General features: G+C 44.6%; 1 protein-coding gene across 1 annotated transcript in view; it reads right to left on the reverse strand.

Annotated features, from left to right (window-relative positions):
- The window catches only part of TRIO (trio Rho guanine nucleotide exchange factor), a 2940676-nt gene that overhangs the window by 593387 nt on the left and 2319381 nt on the right, over positions 1-27908 (reverse strand). The window contains 1 exon segment of the mRNA XM_069730426.1: positions 11626-11718. Coding sequence (XP_069586527.1) covers positions 11626-11718 — 93 coding nt within the window.

The following is a 27908-nucleotide window of genomic DNA, read 5'->3' on the forward strand; positions in this document are numbered from 1 at the left end:
TAGCAGTGGAACATCATCATGATGGAGGTAAGAGCCATTCAAAGATTAAGAGGACGAGGAAGTAGCCACGCTGCAATAAGGCTAGGCAGCAAACTCTGAGGGAAAGAGAAAAAAGAAAAAAAAAAAAAAAAAAAAACTTCCTCAGACTACTTATCCTCCTACTTCAGCCAATACAATTAACACTTTGTTGGCCGGTTATACTGTCATGATCCCAATGGCAGGGGATCACTAAAGGACAAGCACAGATACAAACAAGCTCTAGGGCGATGGAACCTGAGCTGACCGCGACCCTGAACCTAACACACAAATAAAAGTAGCCGGGGAACGTGCCTACGATGATCCTAGACGTCTCGCTCCAGCCGAAGATCTAACTTCCCCTATTAGAAGAAACACAGACCTCTCTTGCCTCCAGAGAAACACCCCACAGAAATAGCAGCCCCCCACATATAATGACGGTGAAATGAGAGGAAAGCACATACGCAGTATGAAAACAGTTTCAGCAAAATGAGGCCCGCTAAAGCTAGATAGCAGAGGATACAAGAGTGATCTGCGCGGTCAGCGAAAAACCCTTCAAAAAACCATCCTGAAATTACTTGAACTCATGTGCCAACTCATGGTACATGAGGAGCAATTTCAGCCCACTAGAGCAGGGGTCCCCAACTCCAGTCCTCAAGGCCCACCAACAGGTCATGTTTTCAGGATTTCCTTAGTCTTGCCCAGGAAATAATTGCATCACCTGTGCAATGCAAAGGAAATCCTGAAAACATGACCTGTTGGTGGGCCTTGAGGACTGGAGTTGGGGACCTCTGCACTAGAGCAACCAGCAGCAAAGAAACAAATATCTGCAGGCTGGACTAAAAACCAATTAAAGCAAAACACCAAAACAGGAAAATCCAAACTTAGCTTGACCAGAAGGTTCTAGGAGCAGGGAGCAGAGGTAACAAGACACACTGGATACATTGATAACCGGCGAGGAAATGCCAGCAAAGCCAGGTTAAATAGGAAACTCCCATATCCTGATGGAACAGGTGGAACCCAGAGACCCAGGAAAGACAAGTCACCCAGTACCATCAGTAACCACCAGAGGGAGCCCAAAAACAGAACTCACAACAGCCATCAACCTTTATGCAGCATTGTATGGGGCATAATCTATGGAGCATCTTATGGGCCATCAACCTTTATGCCTCATTGTATGGGGCACATTTTTTATCGAGCATCTTATGGGGCCATAATCAACCTTTATACAGCATTGTATGGGGCAGCTGTTTATCATGGACGTCCAGAGTTTGGCTTCCAGCCTGAATAATCTTGCCGCTAAGGTTCAAAATATACAGGATTTTGTTGTACATGCTCCTATGTCTGAACCTAGAATTCCTGTCCCAGAGTTTTTTTTCTGGAGATAGATCTCGTTTTCTGAATTTTAGGAACAATTGCAAGTTGTTTCTTTCTTTGAAATCTCGCTCCTCTGGAGACCCTGCTCAGCAAGTCAAGATAATTATATCTTTCCTGCGGGGTGACCCTCAGGATTGGGCATTTGCATTGGCACCAGGGGACCCTGCGTTGCTTAATGCGGATGCGTTTTTTCTGGCATTGGGTTTGCTCTATGAGGAACCTAACCAAGAGATTCAGGCTGAAAAAGCTTTGTTGGCCCTCTCTCAGGGGCAAGATGAAGCAGAAATTTATTGTCAAAAATTTCGGAAGTGGTCGGTGCTTACTCAGTGGAATGAGTGCGCCCTGGCTGCAAAGTTCAGAGATGGCCTTTCTGAGGCCATTAAAGATGTTATGGTGGGGTTCCCTGCGCCTACTGGTCTGAATGAGTCTATGACTATGGCTATTCAGATTGATCGGCGTTTACGGGAGCGCAAACCTGTGCATCATTTGGCGGTGTCGCCTGAACCGTCACCTGAGATAATGCAATGTGATAGAATTCAATCCAGAAGTGAACGGCAAAATTATAGGCGGAAAAAAGGGTTGTGCTTTTATTGTGGTGATTCAGCTCATGTTATATCAGCATGCTCTAAACGCACAAAAAAGGTTGATAAGTCTGTTGCCATTAGTACTTTACAGTCTAAGTTCATTCTGTCTGTGACTCTGATTTGTTCATTATCATCCATTTCCGTCGATGCCTATGTGGATTCAGGCGCTGCCCTGAGTCTTATGGATTGGTCATTTGCCAATCGCTGTGGGTTTAGTCTGGAGCCTCTGGAAGTCCCTATTCCTTTGAAGGGAATTGACTCTACACCTTTGGCTATGAATAAACCTCAGTACTGGACACAAGTGACCATGCGTATGACTCCTGTTCATCAGGAGGTGATTCGCTTCCTGGTACTGTATAATTTGCATGATGTCCTAGTGCTTGGTCTGCCATGGTTACAAACTCATAATCCAGTCCTTGACTGGAAATCAATGTCTGTGTTAAGCTGGGGTTGTCAGGGGGTTCATGATGATGCACCTCCGATTTCTATCGCTTCATCTACTCCTTCTGAGATTCCTGTGTTTTTGTCTGACTATCGGGATGTTTTTGAGGAGCATAAGCTCAGTTCGCTTCCTCCTCATAGGGATTGCGATTGTGCTATAAATTTAATTCCAGGCAGTAAATTTCCTAAAGGTCGTTTGTTCAATCTGTCAGTGCCTGAGCATACTGCTATGCGGGATTATGTTAAGGAGTCCTTGGAAAAGGGACATATCCGTCCATCTTTGTCCCCTTTGGGAGCAGGTTTTTTTTTCGTGGCCAAAAAAGATGGTTCCTTGAGGCCTTGTATAGATTATCGTCTTTTGAATAAGATTACCGTAAAATATCAGTATCCTTTGCCATTGTTGACTGATTTGTTTGCTCGCATTAAGGGGGCTAAATGGTTCACTAAGATTGATCTTCGGGGTGCGTATAATCTTATACGAATAAAGCAAGGTGATGAGTGGAAAACCGCATTTAATACGCCTGAGGGCCATTTTGAGTATTTGGTAATGCCTTTTGGACTTTCTAATGCTCCTTCAGTCTTCCAGTCCTTTATGCACGATATTTTCCGTGAATATCTGGATAAATTTATGATTGTGTATTTGGATGATATTTTGGTTTTTTCTGATGACTGGGAGTCTCATGTTCAGCAGGTCAGGAAGGTGTTTCAGGTCCTGCGGGCCAATTCCTTGTTTGTAAAAGGCTCAAAGTGTCTCTTTGGAGTCCAGAAGATTTCTTTCTTGGGGTATATTTTTTCCCCTTCTACTATTGAGATGGATCCCGTCAAGGTTCAGGCTATTTGTGACTGGACGCAGCCTACATCTCTTAAGAGTCTACAGAAGTTCTTGGGCTTTGCTAATTTCTATCGTCGTTTTATAACTAATTTTTCTAGTGTTGTTAAGCCTTTGACGGATTTGACTAAGAAGGGTGCTGATGTTGCTAATTGGTCTCCTGCGGCTGTGGAGGCCTTTCAGGAACTTAAGCGCCGGTTTTCTTCTGCTCCTGTGTTGCGTCAGCCAGATGTTTCGCTCCCTTTTCAGGTTGAGGTTGATGCTTCCGAGATTGGAGCGGGGGCGGTTTTGTCACAGAGAAGCTCGGATGGCTCAGTGATGAAGCCATGCGCGTTTTTTTTCTAGAAAGTTTTCGCCGGCTGAGCGGAATTATGATGTTGGTAATCGGGAACTTTTGGCCATGAAGTGGGCATTTGAGGAGTGGCGTCATTGGCTAGAGGGTGCTAGACATCGTGTGGTGGTCTTGACTGATCACAAGAATTTGATTTACCTTGAGTCTGCCAGGCGTCTGAATCCTAGACAGGCTCGTTGGTCACTGTTTTTCTCTCGTTTCAATTTTGTGGTTTCATACCTGCCAGGTTCAAAGAATGTGAAGGTGGATGCTCTTTCTAGGAGTTTTGTGCCTGACTCTCTTGGAAATTCTGAGCCCTCTGGTATCCTTAGGGATGGGGTGATTTTGTCTGCTGTCTCCCCAGACTTGCGACGTGCTTTGAAGGAGTTTCAGGCGGGTAAACCTGATCGTTGTCCACCTGAGAGACTGTTTGTTCCGGATAATTGGACCAGTAGAGTCATCTCCGAGGTCCATTCTTCTGCGTTGGCAGGTCATCCTGGAATATTTGGTACTAGAGACTTGGTGGCCAGGTCTTTTTGGTGGCCTTCCTTGTCAAGGGATGTGCGTTCTTTTGTGCAGTCTTGTGAGGTTTGTGCTCGGGCTAAGCCTTGCTGTTCTCGGGCCAGTGGATTGTTGTCACCTTTGCCTATCCCGAAGAGGCCTTGGACGCATATTTCCATGGACTTTATTTCGGATCTCCCTGTCTCTCAAAAAATGTCCGTCATCTGGGTTGTGTGTGATCGCTTTTCTAAAATGGTTCATCTGGTACCCTTGCCTAAGTTGCCTTCCTCCTCTGAGTTGGTCCCTCTGTTTTTTCTGAATGTGGTTCGTTTGCATGGGATTCCTGAGAACATCGTTTCTGACAGGGGATCCCAGTTTGTGTCTAGATTTTGGTGGACGTTCTGTGCTAAGATGGGCATTGATTTGTCCTTTTCGTCTGCATTCCATCCTCAGACGAATGGCCAGACTGAACGAACTAATCAGACCTTGGAAACTTATTTAAGGTGTTTTGTTTCTGCTGATCAGGATGACTGGGTTACCTTTTTGCCGCTAGCCGAGTTTGCCCTTAATAATCGGGCTAGTTCTGCTACCTTGGTTTCTCCTTTCTTTTGTAATTCGGGGTTTCATCCTCGTTTTTCCTCTGGTCAGGTGGAACCTTCTGATTGTCCTGGAGTGGACATGGTGGTGGATAGGTTGCATCGGATTTGGAGTCATGTGGTGGACAATTTGAAGTTGTCCCAGGAGAAGGCTCAGCAGTTTGCTAATCGCCGTCGCCGCATGGGTCCTCGACTTCTTGTTGGGGACTTGGTGTGGTTGTCTTCTCGTTTTGTTCCTATGAAGGTCTCTTCTCCTAAGTTCAAGCCTCGGTTCATCGGTCCCTATAGGATCTTGGAAATTCTTAACCCTGTGTCGTTTCGTTTGGATCTCCCGGCATCGTTTGCTATTCATAATGTGTTCCATCGGTCGTTGTTGCGGAAGTATGAGGTACCTGTTGTTCCTTCGCTTGAGCCTCCTGCTCCAGTGCTGGTGGAGGGAGAATTGGAGTATGTTGTGGAGAAGATCTTGGATTCTCGTGTTTCCAGACGGAAACTCCAGTATTTGGTCAAGTGGAAGGGTTATGGTCAGGAGGATAATTCTTGGGTGGTTGCCTCGGATGTTCATGCTGATGATTTGGTTCGCGCTTTTCATAGGGCTCATCCTGGTCGCCCTGGTGGTTCTCGTGAGGGTTCGGTGACCCCTCCTCAAGGGGGGGGGTACTGTTGTGAGTTCTGTTTTTGGGCTCCCTCTGGTGGTTACTGATGGTACTGGGTGACTTGTCTTTCCTGGGTCTCTAGGTTCCACCTGTTCCATCAGGATATGGGAGTTTCCTATTTAACCTGGCTTTGCTGGCATTTCCTCGCCGGTTATCAATGTATCCAGTGTGTCTTGTTACCTCTACTCCCTGCTCCTAGAACCTTCTGGTCAAGCTAAGTTTGGATTTTCCTGTTTTGGTGTTTTGCTTTATTTGGTTTTTAGTCCAGCCTGCAGATATTTGTTTCTTTGCTGCTGGTTGCTCTAGTGGGCTGAAATTGCTCCTCATGTACCATGAGTTGGCACATGAGTTCAAGTAATTTCAGGATGGTTTTTTGAAGGGTTTTTCGCTGACCGCGCAGATCACTCTTGTATCCTCTGCTATCTAGCTTCAGCGGGCCTCATTTTGCTGAAACTGTTTTCATACTGCGTATGTGCTTTCCTCTCATTTCACCGTCATTATATGTGGGGGGCTGCTATTTCTGTGGGGTGTTTCTCTGGAGGCAAGAGAGGTCTGTGTTTCTTTTAATAGGGGAAGTTAGATCTTCGGCTGGAGCGAGACGTCTAGGATCATCGTAGGCACGTTCCCCGGCTACTTTTATTTGTGTGTTAGGTTCAGGGTCGCGGTCAGCTCAGGTTCCATCGCCCTAGAGCTTGTTTGTATCTGTGCTTGTCCTTTAGTGATCCCCTGCCATTGGGATCATGACAGATGGCCCCATAAGATGCTCCATAGATTATGCCCCATATAATGCTGCATAAAGGTTGATGGCCTCATAAGATGCTCCATAGATTATGTCCCATACAATGCTGCATAAAGGTTGATGGCCCCATAAGGTGCTCCATAGATTATGCCCCATACAATGCTGCATAAAGGTTGATGGCCCCATACGATGCTTCATAGATTATGCCCCATATGCTGTTGCTGTGATTAAAAAAAAAAAATCACATATTCACCTCTCGTCGCTCAGGCCCGCAGCACTTGCAATATTCACTTGTCCCTATTCCACCACTGCGCGCCGCTCTGTCTTCCGGCTCTCTAACTGTTCAGTCAGAGGGTGCGCACAAAACACATCATTGCACTCTCTGATCTGAACAGTCACAGCTGGAGGACGCGGAAGACGGAGCGGCGCACAGCGGTGGAAAGGGGACAGGTGAATATTGCACAATGCTCACTCTCCCCGTTATACTCACCTGATCCCGGCGCTGTCCCTGCTTCTCACTGACAGATGTTCTCCGGCAACTTCTTCCTGTGTTCAGCGGTAACATCGTACCGCTCATTAAAGTAAAGAATATGCGGCTCCACCCCTATGGGAGTGGAGTCCATATTCATTACTTTAATGAGTGGTACCACGTGACCGCTGAACACAGGAAGAGCTGCCGGCGCCCGGAGACCACCGGAGATGCAGGGACCGCACCAGTAGCAGGTGAGTATGTGACAGCCGCCGCGCCCCCGCCGACCCCATGGGACAATGACTCGAATATAAGCAGAGAGGCGCACTTTCAGCCTAAAAAAATGGGCTGAAAATCTCGGCTTATACTAGAGTATATGCGGTAGTTTATGTTTTGCTACTATCATACACTAAAAATGTTTTTTTATTTTATTCATTTTTTGAGCAGTGAGTTGGAGATTTTTTTTGGTACCATTTCGGGGCACAACATTTTGTGATCGCTTTTTATTCGGATTTTTCAGAAACAGAATGAACAAAAAACAGCAATTTTGTTTTTATTTTTTTTGTGCGGTTCTGCACGCGGTAAAAGTAATAAGACCGATTTAGTCTTCAGGTCAGTGTGATTACAGTGATTCCAGATTTATATTGTTTTTTTAATTCTTTTCTGCTTTTGCACACTGAAAACAATATTTTACAAAAATGTATTTGCATTTGCATTGTCATATTCTGAGAGTTGTTAGTTTTTTATTTTTTTTGCCGAATGAGTAAGTGTAAGGTGTGTATTTAAAATATAACATTTTAATCCTTTTTATTGATTTTTTTATGTCAGTATGATGTAAAAGTGTCATTTGTGGCATATTTTTACTATTTTTTGTTTACAGTCTTCACCAAACAAAATAAATAGCATGACCAGTTTCATAGATAGAGCAGAATTTTTGTTTTATCACAAATGCTGTGTTTTTAGTGGCAAATTGTCTTTTTGTGATTTTTGTGTGCTCTTCTTTTTCTTTACATATTTTATGCAACTTTTAAAAAAAAAAAAAAAAAAACTTCTTCACGTCGTCACACTGTGGGACATGTATATTCTTCACTTTGGTCTCACGCACTGCAGTACTCGTGTACTGCAGTGCATGAAACCAGAGCTCAAAGAGAAAAATACCCACCCATCCACTTTCTGGACCATTTCTCTGCCTGGCTGCCGCACTTCATGTACTCAGAACTCCCAACCCTTATCCTGTGAGACTTCTACATCCCCATAAACAATTAACAGCCCCACTTCTACATCTGCATCCCAGCTTCTATTACTAACCACTTTGCTTGGCCTCTCACAGCTCTCAAGCTCTGAGACACACACAAGGACAGTAACACCCTTGACCTGGTCTTTGTCCGGCTGTGTTCAATCTCCTACCTAAATAACTCACCGCTTCCCCTCTCTGACCACAACATTCTCACCTTCATGCTCACAAATCCTCACTCACCCCAGCACCCTCCTACCTACCATTCAGTTAGAAATCTACAAGCCATTAACCCTCATACACTTTCAGACTCCTTACACTCATCACTGTCCCCAATCTCCTCTTTTTCCTGTCCTGATCTGGTGGTACATCACTACAATGACACTCTTAGAAGCACCCTAGACCAAGTAGCTCCCCTCACCCTCAGAACCTCCAAACACAGAGTAAAACAGCCCTGGCTCACATCACAAACCCGATTTCTCCAGCGATGCTCTAGGAGTGCTGAACGCTTATGGAGGAAAACTCGCACACCAGAAGACTTCATACACTTAAAATTTATGTTAAAAACCTATAACTCTGCCCTTCACATCGCCAAAGAGACCTACTTCACCACTCTGATCTCCTCACTATCCAACAACCCCAATAAACTTTTTGACACCTTTCGCTCCCTTTTCAGGCCAAAAGCTCAAGCCCCTATCACAGACATGCCTCCCACTTTGTAGAGAAAATAAACAATATCTGTCAGGAAATCCGCTCCCAATCCCCAAGTTCAGTGACTCCCATCCCTCCCTGCATCTCCCCAGGCTCACTCTCCGCATTTGATCCCATCACAGAAGAAGAAATCTCCAGGCTCCTCTCTTCTTCTCATCCGACTACATGCTCTACCAACCCCATTCCCTCTCATCTCCAGTCTCTCTCTCCAGTCGTCACTACTCACCTAACTACAATCTTTAATCTCTCACTCTCCTCAGGCATTTTCCCGTCCTCCTTCAAACACTCTATCATTACTCCATTACTAAAGAAACCCACCCTCGACCCATCCTGCACAAACAACTACAGACCGGTCTCCAATCTCCCCTTCATCTCTAAACTCTTGGAGCACCTAGTCTACTCCCGCCTTACCCGTTACCTCTCCATTCACTCCCTCCTAGACCCTTCACAGTCCGGCTTCCGCCCCCTACACTTGACAGAAACTGCACTCATCAAAGTGACCAATGACCTTCTGACAGCAAAATGTAATGGTGACCACTCTCTGCTCATTCTTCTTGATCTTTCTGCAGCTTTCCACACTGTTGACCACCCTCTCTTACTCTCTAGGCTCCAGTCACTTGGCATTAAGGACACTGCTCTCTCCTGGTTCTCCTCCTATCTTTCTGACCGCTCCTTCAGTGTTTTGTTCTCTGGCTCCACTTCATCTCCTCTTCCTCTCACTGTCGGGGTACCCCAGGGCTCAGTCCTTGGCCCCCTTCTCTTCTCCCTCTACACGGCCCCAATTGGACAGACCATCAGCAGATTTGGCTTTCAGTACCATCTTTATGCCGACAACACACAAATATACACGTCATCCCCTGGCCTTACTCTTGCTGTACTACAGAACACCACTGACTGTCTATCCGCAGTCTCCGACATCAACTTGTAGATTGTGAGCCTTCGCAGGCAGGGTCCTCACTCCTCCTGTACCAGTTATGACTTGTATTGTTTAAGATTATTGTACTTGTTTTTATTATGTATACCCCTCCTCACATGTAAAGCGCCATGGAATAAATGGCGCTATAACAATAAATAATAATAATAATCATGTCCGCTCTCTATCTGAAACTCAACCTCTCCAAAACTGAACTTCTTCCACTCCCACCATCTACTAACCTCCCTAAACTTGACGTTTCCCTCTCCATGAGTGGCAGCATAACAGAACCCCGGCAGCAGGTGTGCTGTCTGGGTGTTATGTTTGACTCCGATCTCTCCTTCACCTTGCATATACAATCTCTTGCCCGCTCGTGCCGCTTACACCTAAAGAACATCTCTAGAATCCGCCCTTTTCTCACTATAGAAACAACAAAAACCCTCACTATTGCCCTGGTCCACTGCCGCCTGGACTACTGCAACGCTCTATTAATTGGCCTCCTCCTCACTCGACTTTCCCCTCTCCAGTCTATCCTTAATACAGCAGCCAGGGTCATCTATCTAGCTAATCGTTACTCAAACGCATCCGCTCTTCGCCAGTCATTACACTGGCTGCCCATTCATTACAGGATACAATTCAAAGTACTTGTTCTCACCCACAAAGCTCTTCACAGTGCGGCACCCCCTTACATCTCCTCCCTCATTTCTGTCTATCGGTCTAACCGACCTCTGCGCTCTGCAAATGACTTTCGACTAACCTCTGCACTAATCTGTACCTCCCACTCCCGACTACAAGACTTCTCCCGTGCTGCTCCAATCCTCTGGAATGCTCTACCCCAAGAAATTAGGACCATCCACAATTTGCATAGTTTTAGGTGCTCCCTCAAAACACATTTGTTCAGAGCGACCTATCATGTTCCCTAATCAGTTATTTTGTTTGTGTGTAGCCCATTCACTACTTCCATCTATCCCCCACTCCCTGAAGATGGCTGGACCATCATTGTAAATACATCATTGTAAATACACACCTGTACTTTGTATCTCCCCACCTCATTGTAGATTGTAAGCTCTCATGAGCAGGGTCGTCTTGTGTTGCTTTAACATTGTTACTTATGACTGTTGTGATTGAAGCTGTTAAACTGTAAAGCGCTGCGGAATATGTTGGTGCTATATAAATAAAGATAATTATTATTATTATTATTAAAAATATACATGTCCCACAGTGGGACTAAGTGAAAAAGTAAAAAAAAAGATACATAAAATATGTAAAAAGTAGCATTACACAAATACTACAGTGCCTGAGATGCCTGAGATCTGTAAGAGTCTCATTGACAGCCTGATAGACCATGCCTATAGCAGGATCTAACAGGCCACCATACCCTGGGGTCATCAGTTGACCTCAGGATACCGTGGCAATGATCGTCACCGGTGTTTACGAATGAGAGTGGTCAATCCTGTGAAAGGGGGTCTTTTAACCACTTAGATGCCGCTGTCATATTTAAGGGGTAAATCGACCCCGATTGGTTCCAAAGCCAGCTAGGGCCGATGTCGCAGGATGTCAGCTGTCATCCGTGGGAATTTTGCCAAAGGGGATCACTATTCATTTATTCCCAATTTTTTTTTTAACCCGGCGATCAGGATTAAGGCCCCTTAACGACCACCATTTTAATATGTATCAGCGGTTGTTAAGGAGTTAATTACTACATACTACATAGATGTCAATGTGGAAATGCACACAACTATGATTCTTCTACGCTGGTAAATACTTAAAACTGGGCATTACAAGGGATATATCATGGAGCCTGATAGAATGATTTATACATCTTAAAATAAGTATTCCCATCTGATTAAGTTATGGCATATTATCATGATTCTCACATTGTGGTCAAAAGGTTTCCGAACATTCGGACTCAACCATTCCAGAATGAAGGGAACATGGTGCAAACTCAGAAAATAAATGAATTTCAACATTTTTTACAGCAATGGTGTCCATAGCCTATAACATTATCCAAATCTAATTCTCACTGGTGTCCATTCAGTGTCCTCCATGGAGTATTCCCTATGTAGCTCCACTACTTTGGCCAAAGGTAGAATTTTTATTTTGCTTATCGGAGAGTGTTGTTGGAACAGTAGACAATGCTAGATCTGCTGCATCACAGACCCAATTCTGCTCATAGAAGTTTTTTTCTCAGTGTTAAGTGTAAATTTCCAACAATAAAATGCCACTTACCATTTTGCTTTTAACAAGCTCTTCTATAGCACTGACTAGTTCAGCAGCACTTGGAGTTTCTGCACTAGTTGGGCGTGCTAGTAATCTGGAAGTCTTGGGGGAAAAAAAAACAAAAACTTTTAAACACTTTCCTAAACTATGGATGAATAACATGACAACTGTCCCAGCAAAGGTTTAATGTAAATAAATATTTCAATAGTCTAGCATTTCCATCAAACATTTGGTCAGCCTTTATAAAATGTAAAAATTTGATTCTAATCCCAATCACAATGATCTATTAGTTCATTGACATAGGATAAAAAAAATGTTTGGAACAAGAAAGAAACAAGACATCCATCCATATACTAAGTACTGGTATATAATAAAAATATTAATGACAGGTTTTAGCAAAATTACCAAACTGCACAATCCCCTGGCTGCAATGAGAAGGTTTAATATATATATATATATATATTTATATATATATATATATATATATATATATATATAGTAGCATGGCTAAAGGGTGTGTAGTCGACGGGAGGTATGTGTCACATAAGTGCCTTGTTGCTGTAATGTAGCCCGAAGTATTTCTTTGTTGTACATAACCATGTATATATGTGTGTTTCAGGACCTGTGGTGATGTCAGACCACATGGCTAATCATGTGATGGGTTCCTGGATGTGGTTAGCTCTATATAAGACAGGCTAATGCTTAAGGCCATGTTCACACAGTGCGTTTTTTTCTGCGGAACCACAGCGTTTTTGCCGCTGCGGTTCCGCAGCTGTTTTCCATGCAGGGTACAGTACAATGTACCCTATGGAAAACAGGAACCACTGTGCACACGATCCTGAAATTCAGAATAAAAGCCGCGCTGAATAGCTGCGGTAAAAAAGAAGTACCATGTCACTTCTTTTTTCGGAGCCGCAGCGGTTCTGCACCCATTGACCTCCATTGTGAGGTCAAACCTGCAGTAAAACCCGCAGATCAAAAATATATCTGCGGGTTTTATTGCGGTTTGTGGTGCCGAACCGCTGCAGCAGGAAGTGCGGGGAAGCGGGCGGAAGTGCGTGGGCGGAGTGTGGCTGCCCCGATCCCACCCCCCCATGCTCCGATGCCCCCCCACCCGTGCTCCGATGCCCCCCCAGTGCTCCGATTCCCCCCCCCCCGTGCTCTGATGCCCCCCCCGTGCCCTAATCTCCCTCCCTTATATTTACCGGGACTCCCAGTGTCCGTCCGGCCGTCTTCTCCCTGGGCGCAGCCATCTTCCAAAATGGCGGGCGCATGCGCAGTTCGCCCGCCGAATCTGCCGGCCGGCAGATTTGTTCCAGGCACATTTTGATCACTGTGATAACCTCACAGTGATCAAAATAAAAAAAAGGTAAATGCCCCCCCCCCCTTTATCACCACCATAGGTTTTCACAATAATAAAATAAAGAATTCCCCCCCCCCCCACTACAGTTAGAACTAGGGTTAGGGTTAGGGGTAGGGTTATGGTTAGGAGTAGGGTTAGGGTTAGGGTTAGGGGTAGGGTTAGGGGTAGGGTTAGGGGTAGGGTTAGGGTATTTTCAGCCATTTTAACCCTAAAAAACCTCCTAGAAAACACACAGACTCTGCATAGAAAACTGCATAAAAAACGCATCAAAAAACGCATCAAAAAACGCACCAAAAAAGCACCAAAAAAGCACCAAAAAAAGGACCTGCGTTTTCTGCAAAGAGCTGCGGTTTTTGTCCTGAAAAAAAAGGAGGGAAATCAGGAACATGTTAACATACCCTAACACAGCAGCATATCTGCTGTGTTAGGGTATGTTCACACGTTCCTGATTTCCCTCCTTTTTTTTTGGAGAGTGGTTTCGGCCATGTTTGGATTGCCTCCACTTTCTTGATTTGGGGCTTTATTTCTCCACGACCCACTATATAGTCCTGGAGCCTTCACACACTCAGGAGGGTTTCACTTCCACACATATTGTGAAGGTGAAACCCTCCTGAGTGTGTGAAGGCTCCATAGACTATATAGTGGGTCATGGAGAAATAAAGCCCCAAATCAAGAAAGTGGAGGCAATCCAAACATGGCCGAAACCACTCTCCAAAAAGCAAGTTAAAGCCTTTCTGGGAATCGTGGGATATTACAGGAGGTTCATCCCGAACTTCGCCACAGTGGCTGCGCCTCTGACTGATCTGCTAAAGGGGACAAAATCGGTGATAGTTAAATGGTCCGAAGAGACAGAGTCAGCCTTCCAAGAGTTGAAAGGGGCTCTATGTAAGCAACCCGTTCTGATGGCCCCAGACTTCAAGAAATAATTTATTCTTCAGACAGATGCCTCAGATGTTGGGGTAGTAGCAGTCCTTTCCCAAGAGCTACATGGGGAGGAGCATCATGTTCTCTATCTGAGTAGAAAGCTGTCCTCATCTGAGAGGAACTACTCAGTCGTAGAAAAAGAGTGTTTGGCCATAAAGTGGGCGGTGGACACGTTACGGTACTATCTGCTGCGTTGGAAATTCAGACTAATATCTGACCATGCCCCACTTAGATAGATGAGGGAAACAAAGGGTAGAAATGCTAGGGTCACCCGTTGGTTCTTAGCCCTGCAGGACTTCAGTTTCCATGTGGAACATAGGGCCGAAAAGCTGCACGGTAATGCGGATGCTCTATCAAGAATCTTTTGTTTATTTGGGGAAAGTGCCAAGCCCCACGGCTTTAGGCAGAGGGGGAGGTATGTAGCATGGCTCAAGGGTGTGTAGTCGACGGGAGGTATGTGTCACATAAGTGCCTTGTTGCTGTAATGTAGCCCAAAGTATTTCTTTGTTGTACATAACCATGTATATATGTGTGTTTCAGGACCTGTGGTGATGTCAGACCACATGGCTAATCATGTGATGGCTTACTGGGTGTGGTTAGCTCTATATAAGACAGGCTAATGCTTAACACAGCAGATATGTGTGGAGGTGAAACCCTCCTGAGTGTGTGAAGGCTCCAGGACTGAGCCTGATGGACTGGACACTTTGTTTTCTTTTCCTGAGCTAAAGGCTATTTGTTTGCTGTTATTTTGCCATGTGGTTTATGAAGTAATAAACCCTGTGAACTTTTAAAGGAACGTGCCTCCTGAGTGTCAGCCGTCGCACCTGAGTGAGTGAAATCCCTACTATATATATATATATAGCTCCCAAACATCCCGATAAGAGGGTTCAGTCCCAAGTCCCATCACGTCACGTCTCAGCCGTTTTCCCGGCTTTTATACTCACTTTATACTCACCTCTAAGACGTTTTCATTGCTCCTCCTCCTCGGGCCGAGGATGTTTTTTTCTGTAAGTGTATAAATCTAATATATAAAGGTGTGTGTGTGTGTGTGTGATTGGCATCTGCACCGTTGCAGCTACAGCCACACAATCTTGCACAGTCACACGTCTGGACCCAGAGAGCGTCATAGGCTATGTTGTGAGGCAAAATTTTAACCCCAAACGTTCCAATTCACCAAACAATTTTGCCCCTATCTACATAATGGGGGAAAAGTGAAAGGAAAAGTGGCGGAGCCAAATTGACAGCTGCCAGATGTGATCAACGGGGAATTAAAGAATGAGAGCGATGGAGCCAAAGAGTATATACCATACAGTTGCTAAGGTGGGGCCCCGACATGGGATACTCACCACACACGGGGATATGAACACACACACACAAAATGTGCCACACACTACCACGTGCTTGAACACATATTCCACCCTCAGCACACATTTCACCACACATACACCAACCTCGCCACATAAAAGTCAAAACACAAATTCGCCACTCAAAACTCGTCACGTGCAAAATTCACCACATGCAAAACTAGGCTCACGCAAAACTCATCTCATGGAAAACTCGCCACGTGCAAAACTCGCCATGCGCAAAACTTGCTGCACACAACTTGCTACACTAACCTGTCACATGCAACTCGACACACAAAAAGTTGCTACACGCATGTCGCCACACGCAACTCAACACACACAACTTGACACATGAAACTCGCCCTAAAACACACACAATTCTGGTTTTACCTTCAAAAATAAAAATCTGATTAATAAGCAGACAAACTACAAGAGCAACAAATGTACCATATAGGAAATACGGCAGCTGTCAGTCACATGACCTGTCTATTACGTGTATGTTTGAGCTAATATATACTGCCAGGGCTTCCTGTTGGCTGGGGATTTATCAGGCTGCCAATAGCAACAAATCACAGCTCAGCTTCTATTTTGCTACAGTTAATTAATCTGAGCTCTGATTGGTTAATATAGGTAACAAAGGACATCCTCAGTATAACAAAGCTTGTGTGAGGTAATAGTATGTCAGTTAGGGTGTGTTTGTGGAAAGGCTGATGTCAGTCACATTACCTCTATGTGAGAGGATATAGAAACTGCCAGTTACAGACTATTTTTACCACAATAATGCCTCATAAGAAAAGGAATTCCATGTCACGAATGTCAGCTGATGCGAAAAGAAAAGCTGCATTACGGGAGAATGAAAAATGTCAAGACCGAGAAACAAGGCTGACACACATGAGAACAGCAGCTGCTTCCTCAAGAGCCAATGAAGTTTCTAAGCAGAGGGGAGCGAGGCTTGCAGACAAGAGAACAAGAGCTGCTTGCTCAAGGGCCAATGAACTTTCTGAGGAGAGGGAAGCGAGGCATGCAGACATAAAAACAAGAGCTGTTTCCTCAAGAGACAATGAACTTCGTTTTTGCCTTTTAATAATTACATAATTTCTATCTATTTGTTTTGCGGTTTTTATGTGCAGAATACATTTTTGTTAACACATTCTATTTTGCTAACAGCAGTTATTAACCCGGGTGAAGCCGGGAAGTAAAGCTAGTTAAATTATATATTCACTACTTTTCCCCTTCTGTGATCAGTTTCCTTGGTGTAATAGGCCAGAATATACCCCGTACCAGACTATGCCCGGGGTTAAAGTGGCCTAGGCCACATTATACCCCTCCAGGCCAGAATATACTCCCCGTGGGTGTAAAATAGCCTGGGGCAGACTATGCTCGGGGTTAAAGTGGCCTAGGCCAGAGTATACCCCGGGTATATTCTGGCCTACGCCAAAGATTACCCCAGGTATACTCTAGCCTAGGCTAAACTATACCCCTCCAAGCCCGAATATTGGTGTGTTTTTCCTGCTCACTCACCCAAATCACATAATAGTTCTCCCGTGTATTGGGACCTTCAGAACAGGGACGGCGACTTTGCATGCGATTGTTGCATGAAACTTTTCATCCGTGGCCTTAGACTAGCAAGTCCTTGCTTCAATATAAATGTTTAAAGGCAAGCACTGATAATATTAAAATGATCCAGTCTGCTCAGGAACACCAGAAATGTGCATTTGATCGCTGACACAACAGCAACAATGATTTGGGTGAGCAGGAAAAACACACAAATATTGGGCGTGGAGGGGTATAGGTTAGCCTAGGCTAGAATATACCCGGAGTATACTTCAGCCTAGGCCACTTTAACCCCGGGCATAGTCTGGCCCAGCTCACAATGTTGGAGATTGGAGAATTTGGTTATCTTGACCACTATACTTCAGGCAATGAACCCACAAGCAAAAAATACATATCCATAGAAAAACTATTCATATAACAATTTTTCTATGGTGCCTGTACACTGAGGTGAAGAAAAATATTTTTTTGTTCCTATAACAGTATTACAAATAGTAAGCAATTATATATTTTTTGTCTGTGAGTGTCACAGGCCTTCAAGCCATGACTTTAACATTTCAGAGAGGTACTTAACCCCTTAGTGACAGAGCCAATTTGGTACTTAATGACCGAGCCAATTTTTGCAATTCTGACCACTGTCACTTTATGAGGTTATAACTCTGGAATGCTTCAACGGATCCCGCTGATTCTGAGACTGTTTTTTCGTGACATATTGTACTTCATGTTAGTGGTAACATTTCTTCGATATTACTTGCGATTATTTATGAAAAAAACGGAAATATGGCGAAAATTTTTAAAATTTTGCAATTTTCAAACTTTGTATTTTTATGCCCTTAAATCAGAGAGATATGTCATGAAAAATAGTTAATAAATAACATTTCCCACATGTCTACTTTACATCAGCACAATTTTGGAAACAAAATTTTTTTTTGTTAGGGAGTTATAAGGGTTAAAAGTTGACCAGCAATTTCTCATTTTTACAACACCATTTTTTTTTTAGGGACCACATCACATTTGAAGTCCTTTTGAGGGGTCTATATGATAGAAAATAACGAAGTGTGACACCATTCTAAAAACTACACCCCTCAAGGTTCTCAAAACCACATTCAAGAAGTTTATTAACCCTTTACGTGCTTCACAGGAACTGAAACAATGTGGAAGGAAAAAATGAACATTTAACTTTTTTTTGCAAACATCTTAATTCAGAACCATTTTTTTTATTTTCACATGTGTAAAAACAGAAATGTAACCATAAATTTTGTTACGCAATTTCTCCTTAATACGCCAATACCTCATATGTGGGGGTAAACCACTTTTTGGACGCACCGCAGAACTTAGAAGTGAAGGAGCGCCGTTTGACTTTTTCAATGCAGAATTGGCTGGAATTGAGATCGGACGACATGTCACGTTTAGAGAGCCCCTGATGTACCTAAACAGTGGAAACCCCCCACAAGTGACACCATTTTGGAAACTAGACCCCTTAAGGAACTTATCTAGATGTGTGGTGAGCACTTTGAACCCACAAGTGCTTCACAGAAGTTTATAACGTAGAGCCGTGAAAATAAAAAATCGCTTTTGTTTACACAAAAATGATCTTTTCGCCCACAAATTCTTATTTTCACAAGGGTAACAGGAGAAATTAGACCACTAAAGTTATTGTGCGATTTCTCCTGAATATGACGATACCCCATATGTGAGGGTAAACCACTGATTGGGCGCACCGCAGAGCTTGGAAGAGAAGGAGTGCCGTTTTACTTTTTCAATGTAGAATTGGCTGGAATTGAGATCGGACGCCATGTCGCGTTTGGAGAGCCCCTGATGTGCCTAAACAGTGGAAACCCCCCACAAGTGACACCATTTTGGAAACTAGACCCCTTAAGGAACTTATCTAGATGTGTGGTGAGCACTTTGAACCCCCATGTGCTTCACAGAAGTTTATAACGTAGAGCCGTGAAAAAAAAAATTTGCATTTTTTCTACAAATATGATTTTTTGCCCACAAATTTTTATTTTCACAAGGGTAACAGGAGAAATTAGACCACTAACGTTGTTGTGCAATTTCTCCTGAGTACGTCGATGTGTGGTGAGAACTTTGAATGCCCGAGTGCTTCACAGAAGTTTATAATGCAGAGTCGTGAAAATAAAAAATATTTTTTTTCCACAAAAAAGATTTTTTAGCCCCCAAGTTTTTATTTTCACAAGGGTAACAGGAGAAATTGGACTGCAATAGCTGTTGTCCAATTTATCCCGAGTACGCTGATGCACCATATGTGGGGGTAAACCACTGTTTGGGCGCACGGCAGAGCTCGGAAGGGAAGGAGCGCCGTTTTGGAATGCAGACTTTGATAGAATGGTCAGTGGGCGTTATGTTGCGTTTGCAGAGCCCCTGATGTAGCTAAACAGTAGTAACCCCCCACAAGTGACCCTGTTTTGGAAACTAGACCCCCCAAGGAACTTACATAGATGTGTGGTGAGAACTTTGAATGCCCAAGTGCTTCACAGAAGTTTATAATGCAGAGTCATAAAAAAAAAAAAAAAAAAAAAAAAATTCCACAAAAAAGATTTTGTAGCCCCAAAGTTTTTATTTTCACAAGGGTAACAAGAGAAATTGGACCCCAGAAGTTGTTGTCCAATTTATCCCGAGTACGCTGATGCCCCATATGTGGGGGTAACCCACTGTTTGGGCGCACGGCAGAGCTCAGAAGGGAGGGAGCACCATTTGACTTTTTGAGCGCAAAATTGGCTGTCGTGTTTGGAGACCCCCTGATGTACCTAAACAGTGGAAACCCCCCAATTCTAGCTCCAACCCAACTCCAACACACCCCTAACCCTAATCCCAACCTGATCCATAATTCTAATCACTAACCCTAACGATAATCACAACCCTTACCCCAAAACAACCCTAATGTCAACCCTAACCATAACCCTAATCAAAACCCTAAATCCAACACACCCCTAATCCTAATCTCAACCCTAACCTCAAACCTAACCCTAATCCCAATACACCCCCAATCACAACCCTAACCTTAACCCTAATCCCAAACCTAACCCTAATCCCAAGCGTAACCCTAATGCCAACCCTAACCCTAATACCAACCCTAATCCAAACCCTAACCCTAATCCCAACTCTAACCCTAACTTTAGCCCCAACCCTAGCCCTAACTTTAGCCCCAACCCTAACCCTAGCCCTAAGGCTACTTTCACACTTGCGTCGTTTGGCATCCGTCGCAATCCGTAGTTTTGGACAAGAAACGGATCCTGCAAATGTGCCCGCAGGATGCGTTTTTTGCCCATAGACTTGTATTGCCGACGGATCGTGACAGATGGCCACACGTCGCGTCTGTCGTGCACTGGATCAGTTGTGTTTTGGCGGACCGTCGGCACAAAAAAAGTCCAATGAAACGTTTGTTTGTACGTCACATCCACCATTTCTGACCGCGCATGTGTGGCCGTAACTCCGCCCCCTCCTCCCCAGGACATAGATTGGGCAGCGGATGCGTTGAAAAACTACATCCGATGCCCACGTTGTGCACAATTTTCACAACGTGCATCGGTATGTTGGGCTGACGCATTGCGATGGCCCCGTACCGACGTAAGTGTGAAAGAAGCCTAACCCTAAATTTAGCCCCAACCCTAATCCTAAATTTAGCCCTAGCCCTAACCCTAACCCTAACCCTACCCCTAACCCTAACCCTACCCCTAACCCTAGCCCTAACCCTACCCCTAACCCTACCCCTAGCCCTAACCCTAGCCCTAACCCTAACCCTAGCCCTACCCCTAACCCTACCCCTAACCCTACCCCTAACCCTAGCCCCAACCCTACCCCTAGCCCTAACCCTACCCCTAACCCTACCCCTAACCCTACCCCTAACCCTAATTTTAGCCCCAACTGCTGTTCTCCTGCCGGCCAGCAGATGGAGACAGATGGCGGGCGCACTGCGCATGCGCCCGCCATTTTCTTTTCCCCGGCAGCCAGGAGGAGCAGCAGGAGGACCCAGGGACACAGGTGAGTATGCTAGGGTCCCCGAATCCCCCTATTTCTCTGTCCTCTGATGTGCGATCACATCAGAGGACAGAGAATTACACTTTACTTTTTTTTTTTTTTTGCGGTCGCCGGTAAACAGTTAATTACCAGCGATCGCAAAACAGGGGTTGGTAAAACCGACCCCGATCATGTTCTTTGGAGTCTCGGCTACCCCCGGCAGCCGAGACCCCAAAGATTCCCCCGGTGCCGGCCGGCGGGCGCACTGCGCATGCGCCCGCCATTTTGAAGATGGTGGCGCACACCGGGAGCCACGAGGAGCACCGGGGGAGATAGGTGAGTATTGGTGGGCTACCTGAGATCCCTTTTCTCTGTCCTCCGATGTGCGATCACATCGGAGGACAGAGAAATTAAAAAGAGATCGCGTTTTTTTTTTTTTTTTTGCGATCGCCGGTAAACGGTTAATTACCGGCGATCGCAAATGCGGGGTGGGTAAAACCCCCCCCCCCCCGAATCATGTTCTCTGGGGTCTCGGCTACCCCCGGCAGCCGAGACCCCGGAGAAAATCCGACTCTGGGGGGCGCTATTCACTTTTTCCACAGCGCCGTTGGTTTAAGTACCCTTAGCGGCCGCCGTTAAAAGGCGTATCGGCAGTCGCTAAGGGGTTAAAGCCCTTCACCCCAAAGCCCGTTTTTACCATCTTGACCAAGCCAATTGTTTCAATTCTGACCAGTGTTACTTTGTAAGGTCATAACTCTGGAACGCTTTCATGGATTCCACTAATTCTGAGAATGTTTTTCTTGACATTTTGTACTTCATGATAATGGTAAAATATCTTTGATATGATTTACTTTTTTTGTAAATAAAATCTGACAATCGAGACAATTTTGAAAACTTTGCAATTTTTACATTTTTATGCCCTTAAATCAGAGAGTTTTGTCAAACAAAATACTGTAGTTAATAAATAACATTTCACTCGTCTACTTTACAACAGCATAGTGTTTGAAACTTTTTTTTTTGCTAGGAAGTCATAAGATTTAAAAGTTGACCAGCGATTATGGATTTTTATAACAAAATTCACAAAGCCACTGTTTTAGGGACCACATCACATTTGAAGTGACTTTGAGGGACCTATAGGATAGAAAATACTTAAAAGTGACACCATTCCAAAAACTGCACCCCTCAAGGTGCTCAAAACCACATTTAGGAAGTTTATTAACCCTTCAGGTGCTTCACAGGAACTAATGGAGTGTGAAAGGAAAAAAAAAGAAACATTTAACTTTTCTTTTTTTTTCAAAAAATTTCCTGTAGATCCTTTTTTTTTTTTTTTTTTTACTTTTACAAGAGCAACAGGAGGAGAAAATGGACCATACAATTTGTTGTGCAATTCCTCCTGAGCATACTGATAGCCCAAATGTGGGGGAAAACCACTGTTTGGGTTCACGGCGGCATATCTCGGAAGGTAAGAAGTGCCATTTGACTTTTTAAATGTAAAATTTGCTAGAATAACTAGGGGACGCTGTCACGGGGTCCTTCTCCGGTATCACACAATAAACAGAGCAAGATAATAGTGAGCAACTCCAGGACCTTTATGTAGGCAAAAAATACGAAAGGTCCATAGGGCAGCACGGTGGCGCAGCGCTGAGGTCCTGCGTTCTAATCCCACCCAGGACAACATCTGCAAAGAGTTTGTATGTACTCTCCGTGTATGCGTGGGTTTCCTCGGGGCACTCCGGTTTCCTCCCACATTCCAAAGACATACTGATAAGGATTCTAGATTGTGAGCCCCATCGAGGACAGTGATGATAATGTGTGCAAAACTGTAAAGCGCTGCGTAAGGCTAGTTTAAAACCGCAGCGCTTAATCAGCATCCGCATGTGGTGGAAAAAAACACATAGAAACGCGGCGTTTTTTATACGAATGCAGTAACGCATGCGGTTTAAAAAAAGCTGCGTTTGTACACGTTTATATGCGTTTTTTCTGCGTTAGCGTTTTTGGTGCGCATGATGAGAAATTTCACAAGAGAAAAATCAAGATAACCAGACACCGCCAATGGGACTACAGAGGGAGTGTATTATGGTATTTCTTTATATAGACCCCTGAACAGCTGTAATCTTCAGATTTTGCTCCTGTAACCTACTGAAGCCCTATTCCAGTCGGGATTTGAACCACACTCGAAGGATCTTTAACTACAGACTGGCCAGGGCCCGAAGAACAGTAGAGTGTTCCTTTGGCATTCTGGTCTCTAAATGGCGCATTCTTGCATCAGCCATAAATCTAAAAGTGGAAACAGTCGACGAGGTGGTCAAAGCCTGTGTGGTTCTGCACAATTATATAAGGGCTAAGGAGCAACCCAACATTGAACTGGATGAACCAATTGCACACCCACTGCCCGATTTCCAGCATCACCCGCTGTGGTCAACTGCAGCAGTTGGTCACATGCGGGACCAATTTGCTGCCTTTTTGAATTCTGATATTGGACGTGTGTCATGGCAGGACAATGTTGTGTAAATGTCCTGTTGTGATTTTATCTGTACAAGTAATTTTCTTAAATGATAATATTTCTCATTAATAAACTTTAGTTTTGGTTGTGTTGACCGTGCCTTCTATGTATTTCCTCCACAAACCAAGGCTGTCCTTAAACTAGCAGTATTTGGTCTGCATTTAATATCAGTATTTCTAATCCAAAACCAGGAGTGGGTGATAAAAGCAGAGGTGCTAGTTATTATGTTAATATCATAATTTACCTCTTATTGTTTCACTCCTTGTTTTGGCTTACAAATACTGATATAAAACACTGACACATACTGCTAGAGTGACGGCAGCCATGTTGCTTTAAGCTTGGTGACGTCATTGCGTCCTGATTCTGTTCTGCAGTATGCATTGGACACAGACTGAAGAGACAATGACTGTCACATTAAAGAAATCTATACTCATCAAGACAGGTGTCAGAAATAATGAATTCATGATGCACATATAACAGCCTCATGAATTCACGATTTCTGACACCTGTGCAGGTGAGCATAGATATGCCGTGTGTGACCACCATCGTCCCTTCAATTTGTTTGTAATAGATTATGTACACAGAAGAGAAAATGGAGGTCATACAAGGCAGTTCTCTACTCACCAGGTCAGGTGTCCTAACTAATGAGTTTTTTGACACCTGACCTGTTCAGTAGAGTTCTGCACTGTATTTCCGCCATTTTCTCTTCAGACTGCAACACTAGGTCACAGACTAAGCAGAAAGAAGAGATTATGGAGATAATACATCTATTATTTTTTGGGCCACCTCATATCTTTATACTACAGACACACAAAGCTGCAGTCTTTTTTTATAACTACTGAAGATATGATGTGGCCCAAAAATTAAGTGTGTGACGAAGTTTCTTATTTGGCGCACGGTGTGTGTTGCCGGCGGCGATAGACACAATAAACCAAACATAATTGGGGCAAATCAAATTGTATTTATTTTTTAACAACCCAAAAAATTTATTTAACTGCGCTGGCTTGGGGTAGAGTGATGTAAACGGGGGGTGTTAGGCACTGAGGCCTGGCTAACCATGGACGACGCAGAGGTGACAGGAGAAGGGGCAATGAAACTAGTGGGGTCTGGTAGTTCGGGGATGGGGCTTGACACATGAGAGGCTTGAGACGCACTGGAAGGGTGAGACAAACCTAACATTACAGACACATTGGGAAGTGAAGGGGGAGGAATGCTAATTCTCCTATGTTTTTTTGGGGGGGATATTTTTTTGTTTTGCCGGGTTCTGGGAGGTCTTGGTGGGCTCATATGGCGTGGCGTGGTGGTGGGTGACCTGTCAGGGTCCGGCTGCACTGTGTCAGAGTCCATAGTGCTAGTAGAGCGTGCAGCCATGCCAGAGTCCATAGTGCTCGTAGAGCGTGCAGCCATGCCAGAGTCCATAGTGCTCGTAGAGCGTGCAGCCATGCCAGAGTCCATAGCACGCGTGGAGCGTGCAGCCATGCCAGAGTCCATAGTGCTCGTAGAACGTGCAGCCATGCCAGAGTCCATAGCGCTCATAGAGCGTGCAGCCATGCCAGAGTCCATAGCGCTCGTAGAGTGGAAGGCCATGCCAGAGTCCGGCTGCATCGTGGTGGTGGCGGTACGGAAGGCCATGCCAGGGTCCTGCTGCATCGTGGTGGTGGCGATACGGCAGGCCATGCCAGGGTCCTGCTGCATCGTGGTGGTGGCGGTACGGAAGGCCATGCCAGGGTCCTGCTGCATTGTGGTGTCAGTGGAGGAGGTCCAAGCAGGAGCAGCGGTGGTCATGCAGTGGTATGCAGCAGAGGTCGGCATTGAGGTTAATCGTGACAGTGAAGGCACAGGTGTATATGCCGACACTGTCTGCTGGAAATACCGACTGCACGTAAGCAGCATTGCAGGCCTGCATGACACTCAGCTGGAGATCAGGAGTAAGGTGTTCCGACATGCCCTGCTCAATTTCGTTAATAAAATGATGTGCTGGATTCTGGAGGTCGGCTTTCACTTGGTCAAGGCTTTTGGTGACCTCCTGGATACGTGCATTCAAGAGGCTATGTGAAACATCCATTCGGTCACCCAAAGCCTTGATTTCTTCGTGTAAAACCGAGCTCAAGTGCAAAAACTCGGGCATGAGTGACCTGTCCGAAGCCCTCTGCCGCTGCCGGGAGGCGCCCCCAAAAAAAGGGGCAGTGAAAGAGGACTGCGAAAGGGGAAGACCTGATGGACCAGCTCCCTGGTCTCCAGTTAGTGTGGAAGGCCCACTTGCTGCTGCGCTGCTGGATGGCTGGGACGGGTCCATGGCTGTTGGATGAAGGACCGCTCCAGAACCTGGGCCAACAGTAGTGCTCCATGTGCTGTGAAAAAAGGAAAAACAAAATTAATACCAAAAAATAACCAGACGCAAAATCCTGTGGAATATAAAAATACAGATTATGGCAGTACAATACAGCCTAATGCACGTGATAAATACTTACGTTCTCTGGGTAAGGACCGGTCTTAAAAATGCCAGAACACGATGGTATTTATATCTTTGGATCCTTGCTCCTGACCCACTGGGAACACGGCTCTCTTGACGCAGGTCCTTTTTGAAGCGGTCCTTCATTGAACACCAACGTGTTTTAACTTTAAACACTGTTAAAAAAAAACATTTTGGTCAGAAAAATGACTTTTGGCCGTGCTCACACAACTGTGTGTGATAACAGAAACTCCAGAGAGTTTCTTTCATCACACACAGTCGAGTGAGCACGGCCAATGTCTCTGCTGCTTCACACTGCATTGCAATACTTACCAAATGCACTTCGGACCCGAGCCGGGGCGTTGTCCCAGCCATCCCAAATCTCTTTGGCCACCTCATGCCATAGGGGTCGCATCGTGACGTTGTTTGAGTGCAGTGGATCCCGGGTGTCCCACAACGGGACTCGCTCCTGGACCAGGGAGATGAGGAGGTCATTTTCAATTAGATCATCCTCCCCTTGTGGAACCTAAAAAATAATTATAAAGTCATTAAAGTTTGGCCAATTAACATAAGGAAAAGAAAGAAAAAAGATGCTGAGAAATGGCATGAATAGGAAAGTCAACATCAAAAGGATTCCAGAAGAAAAAAGTAAAGAAATACAAATGGAAAGAAAGGAAGATTCAAGCATATTACACTGAGGATACATAAAACAGTTAGGCTTGTATACGTACCCGCTGCCGTCTTTCAACCCGACCTTGAGTCCGCTGCTCCTGCCCAGTCTCTGCCGCAGATGAAGAAGAGCTCTAAAAAAATGAAAAACAAAAATTGTCCCATGTGTGGATGTGACAGTGAATACTTACCAATCTGACGAGGCAAGTACTCACCTCACTGACATGCTCGACTTCCGACGGCCCAGGAAGAAACTCCTCATGAGAAGAAGAAGATGAAGACATTCTGATGCATATAGAAAGAAAGAAATGCAAGAAATTAGGACATGTAGAAACAGAAAATAGAAAATGAAGGCATTGGCTAGGATATACTCACATTGTTCAGTGTCTTGTTTTCCTCCAAGATGTAGCCTGTGTCTCGTCTGCTTCAGTGTCTGCTGAGTAGTGACCTGCAAATGTCCACTACCTCCCTTTATCATCTACTATGTGGGGGGTAGCTTATCAGTGTCTAGACATGTTTTTTTCAATTGAAAGGCATGCATTCACGAACGCAACCAAACGCATGTGCTTGTGAACGCATGCGTTCATATAGACAGCAATGCGTTTTTTTGTCGCAAACCTTGCGCAATCGACCGCATGCGTTTCAAGGCGGCAAATTGACGCCTCTAAAAGTTACTACATGTTGCATTTCCGGGCCAAGCCGCAAACGACAAAACAACGCATGCAACTTCAAACGCGGCAAAACAGGAACAATTAAAAACGCATGCTTCCCTAATGTTAAATATAGGAATACACAACGCATGCGGATAGATGCAGTAGAAACGCTGCGGACACAACCGCAAATGTGAAACCAGCCTAATATGTTAGCGCCATATAAAAATAAAGATTATTATTATTATTATTACTATTATACGATCCACCACACAAAGGATAAGATAGTCAGGAACCCGAATGCAGTTCAGTAACCGGATAGTCCAACAATCCAGCAGACAGAGGATAGCATAGTCCATATATGCTTCTTTCTCTCTGAGGTGTTATGAACACATCATCATTCCACACAGTACTCATCTGTTTCTCACCTCCCTGAAATTTTGAAAAGTCTCCCTCCTCATTCATAGGTCAGGAGGGGGAAGGTCTCAGGGGCTCATTGTTTCAACAAGCTAGGTCAACATGTCATTAGCATATTAGCAAACAATACAGTGCTGTGGGGGCTGATATCAGATGGCAGCAACAGCTATTCAATTAGCAAATAACTCCTTCTACAAGAGAACTCCATGAAAATAAGTAAAATAGAAATATACACAAAAATGATACCAACATAGCATATCTCACCATCACAGACGCCATGCCACGTTTGGAGATCCCTTGAGGTGCCTAAACAGTAGAAATCCCTGACAAGTTACACCATTTTGGAAACTACACCCCTAAGGCAACTTCTCTAGTTGTGTATTTAGCATGTTGAACCCCAAGGTGCTTCACAGAAGTTTATAACGTTGAGCTGTGAAAA

This window comes from Ranitomeya imitator, chromosome 6 (genome assembly GCF_032444005.1).
Source record: "Ranitomeya imitator isolate aRanImi1 chromosome 6, aRanImi1.pri, whole genome shotgun sequence".
NCBI lineage: Eukaryota > Metazoa > Chordata > Amphibia > Anura > Dendrobatidae > Ranitomeya > Ranitomeya imitator.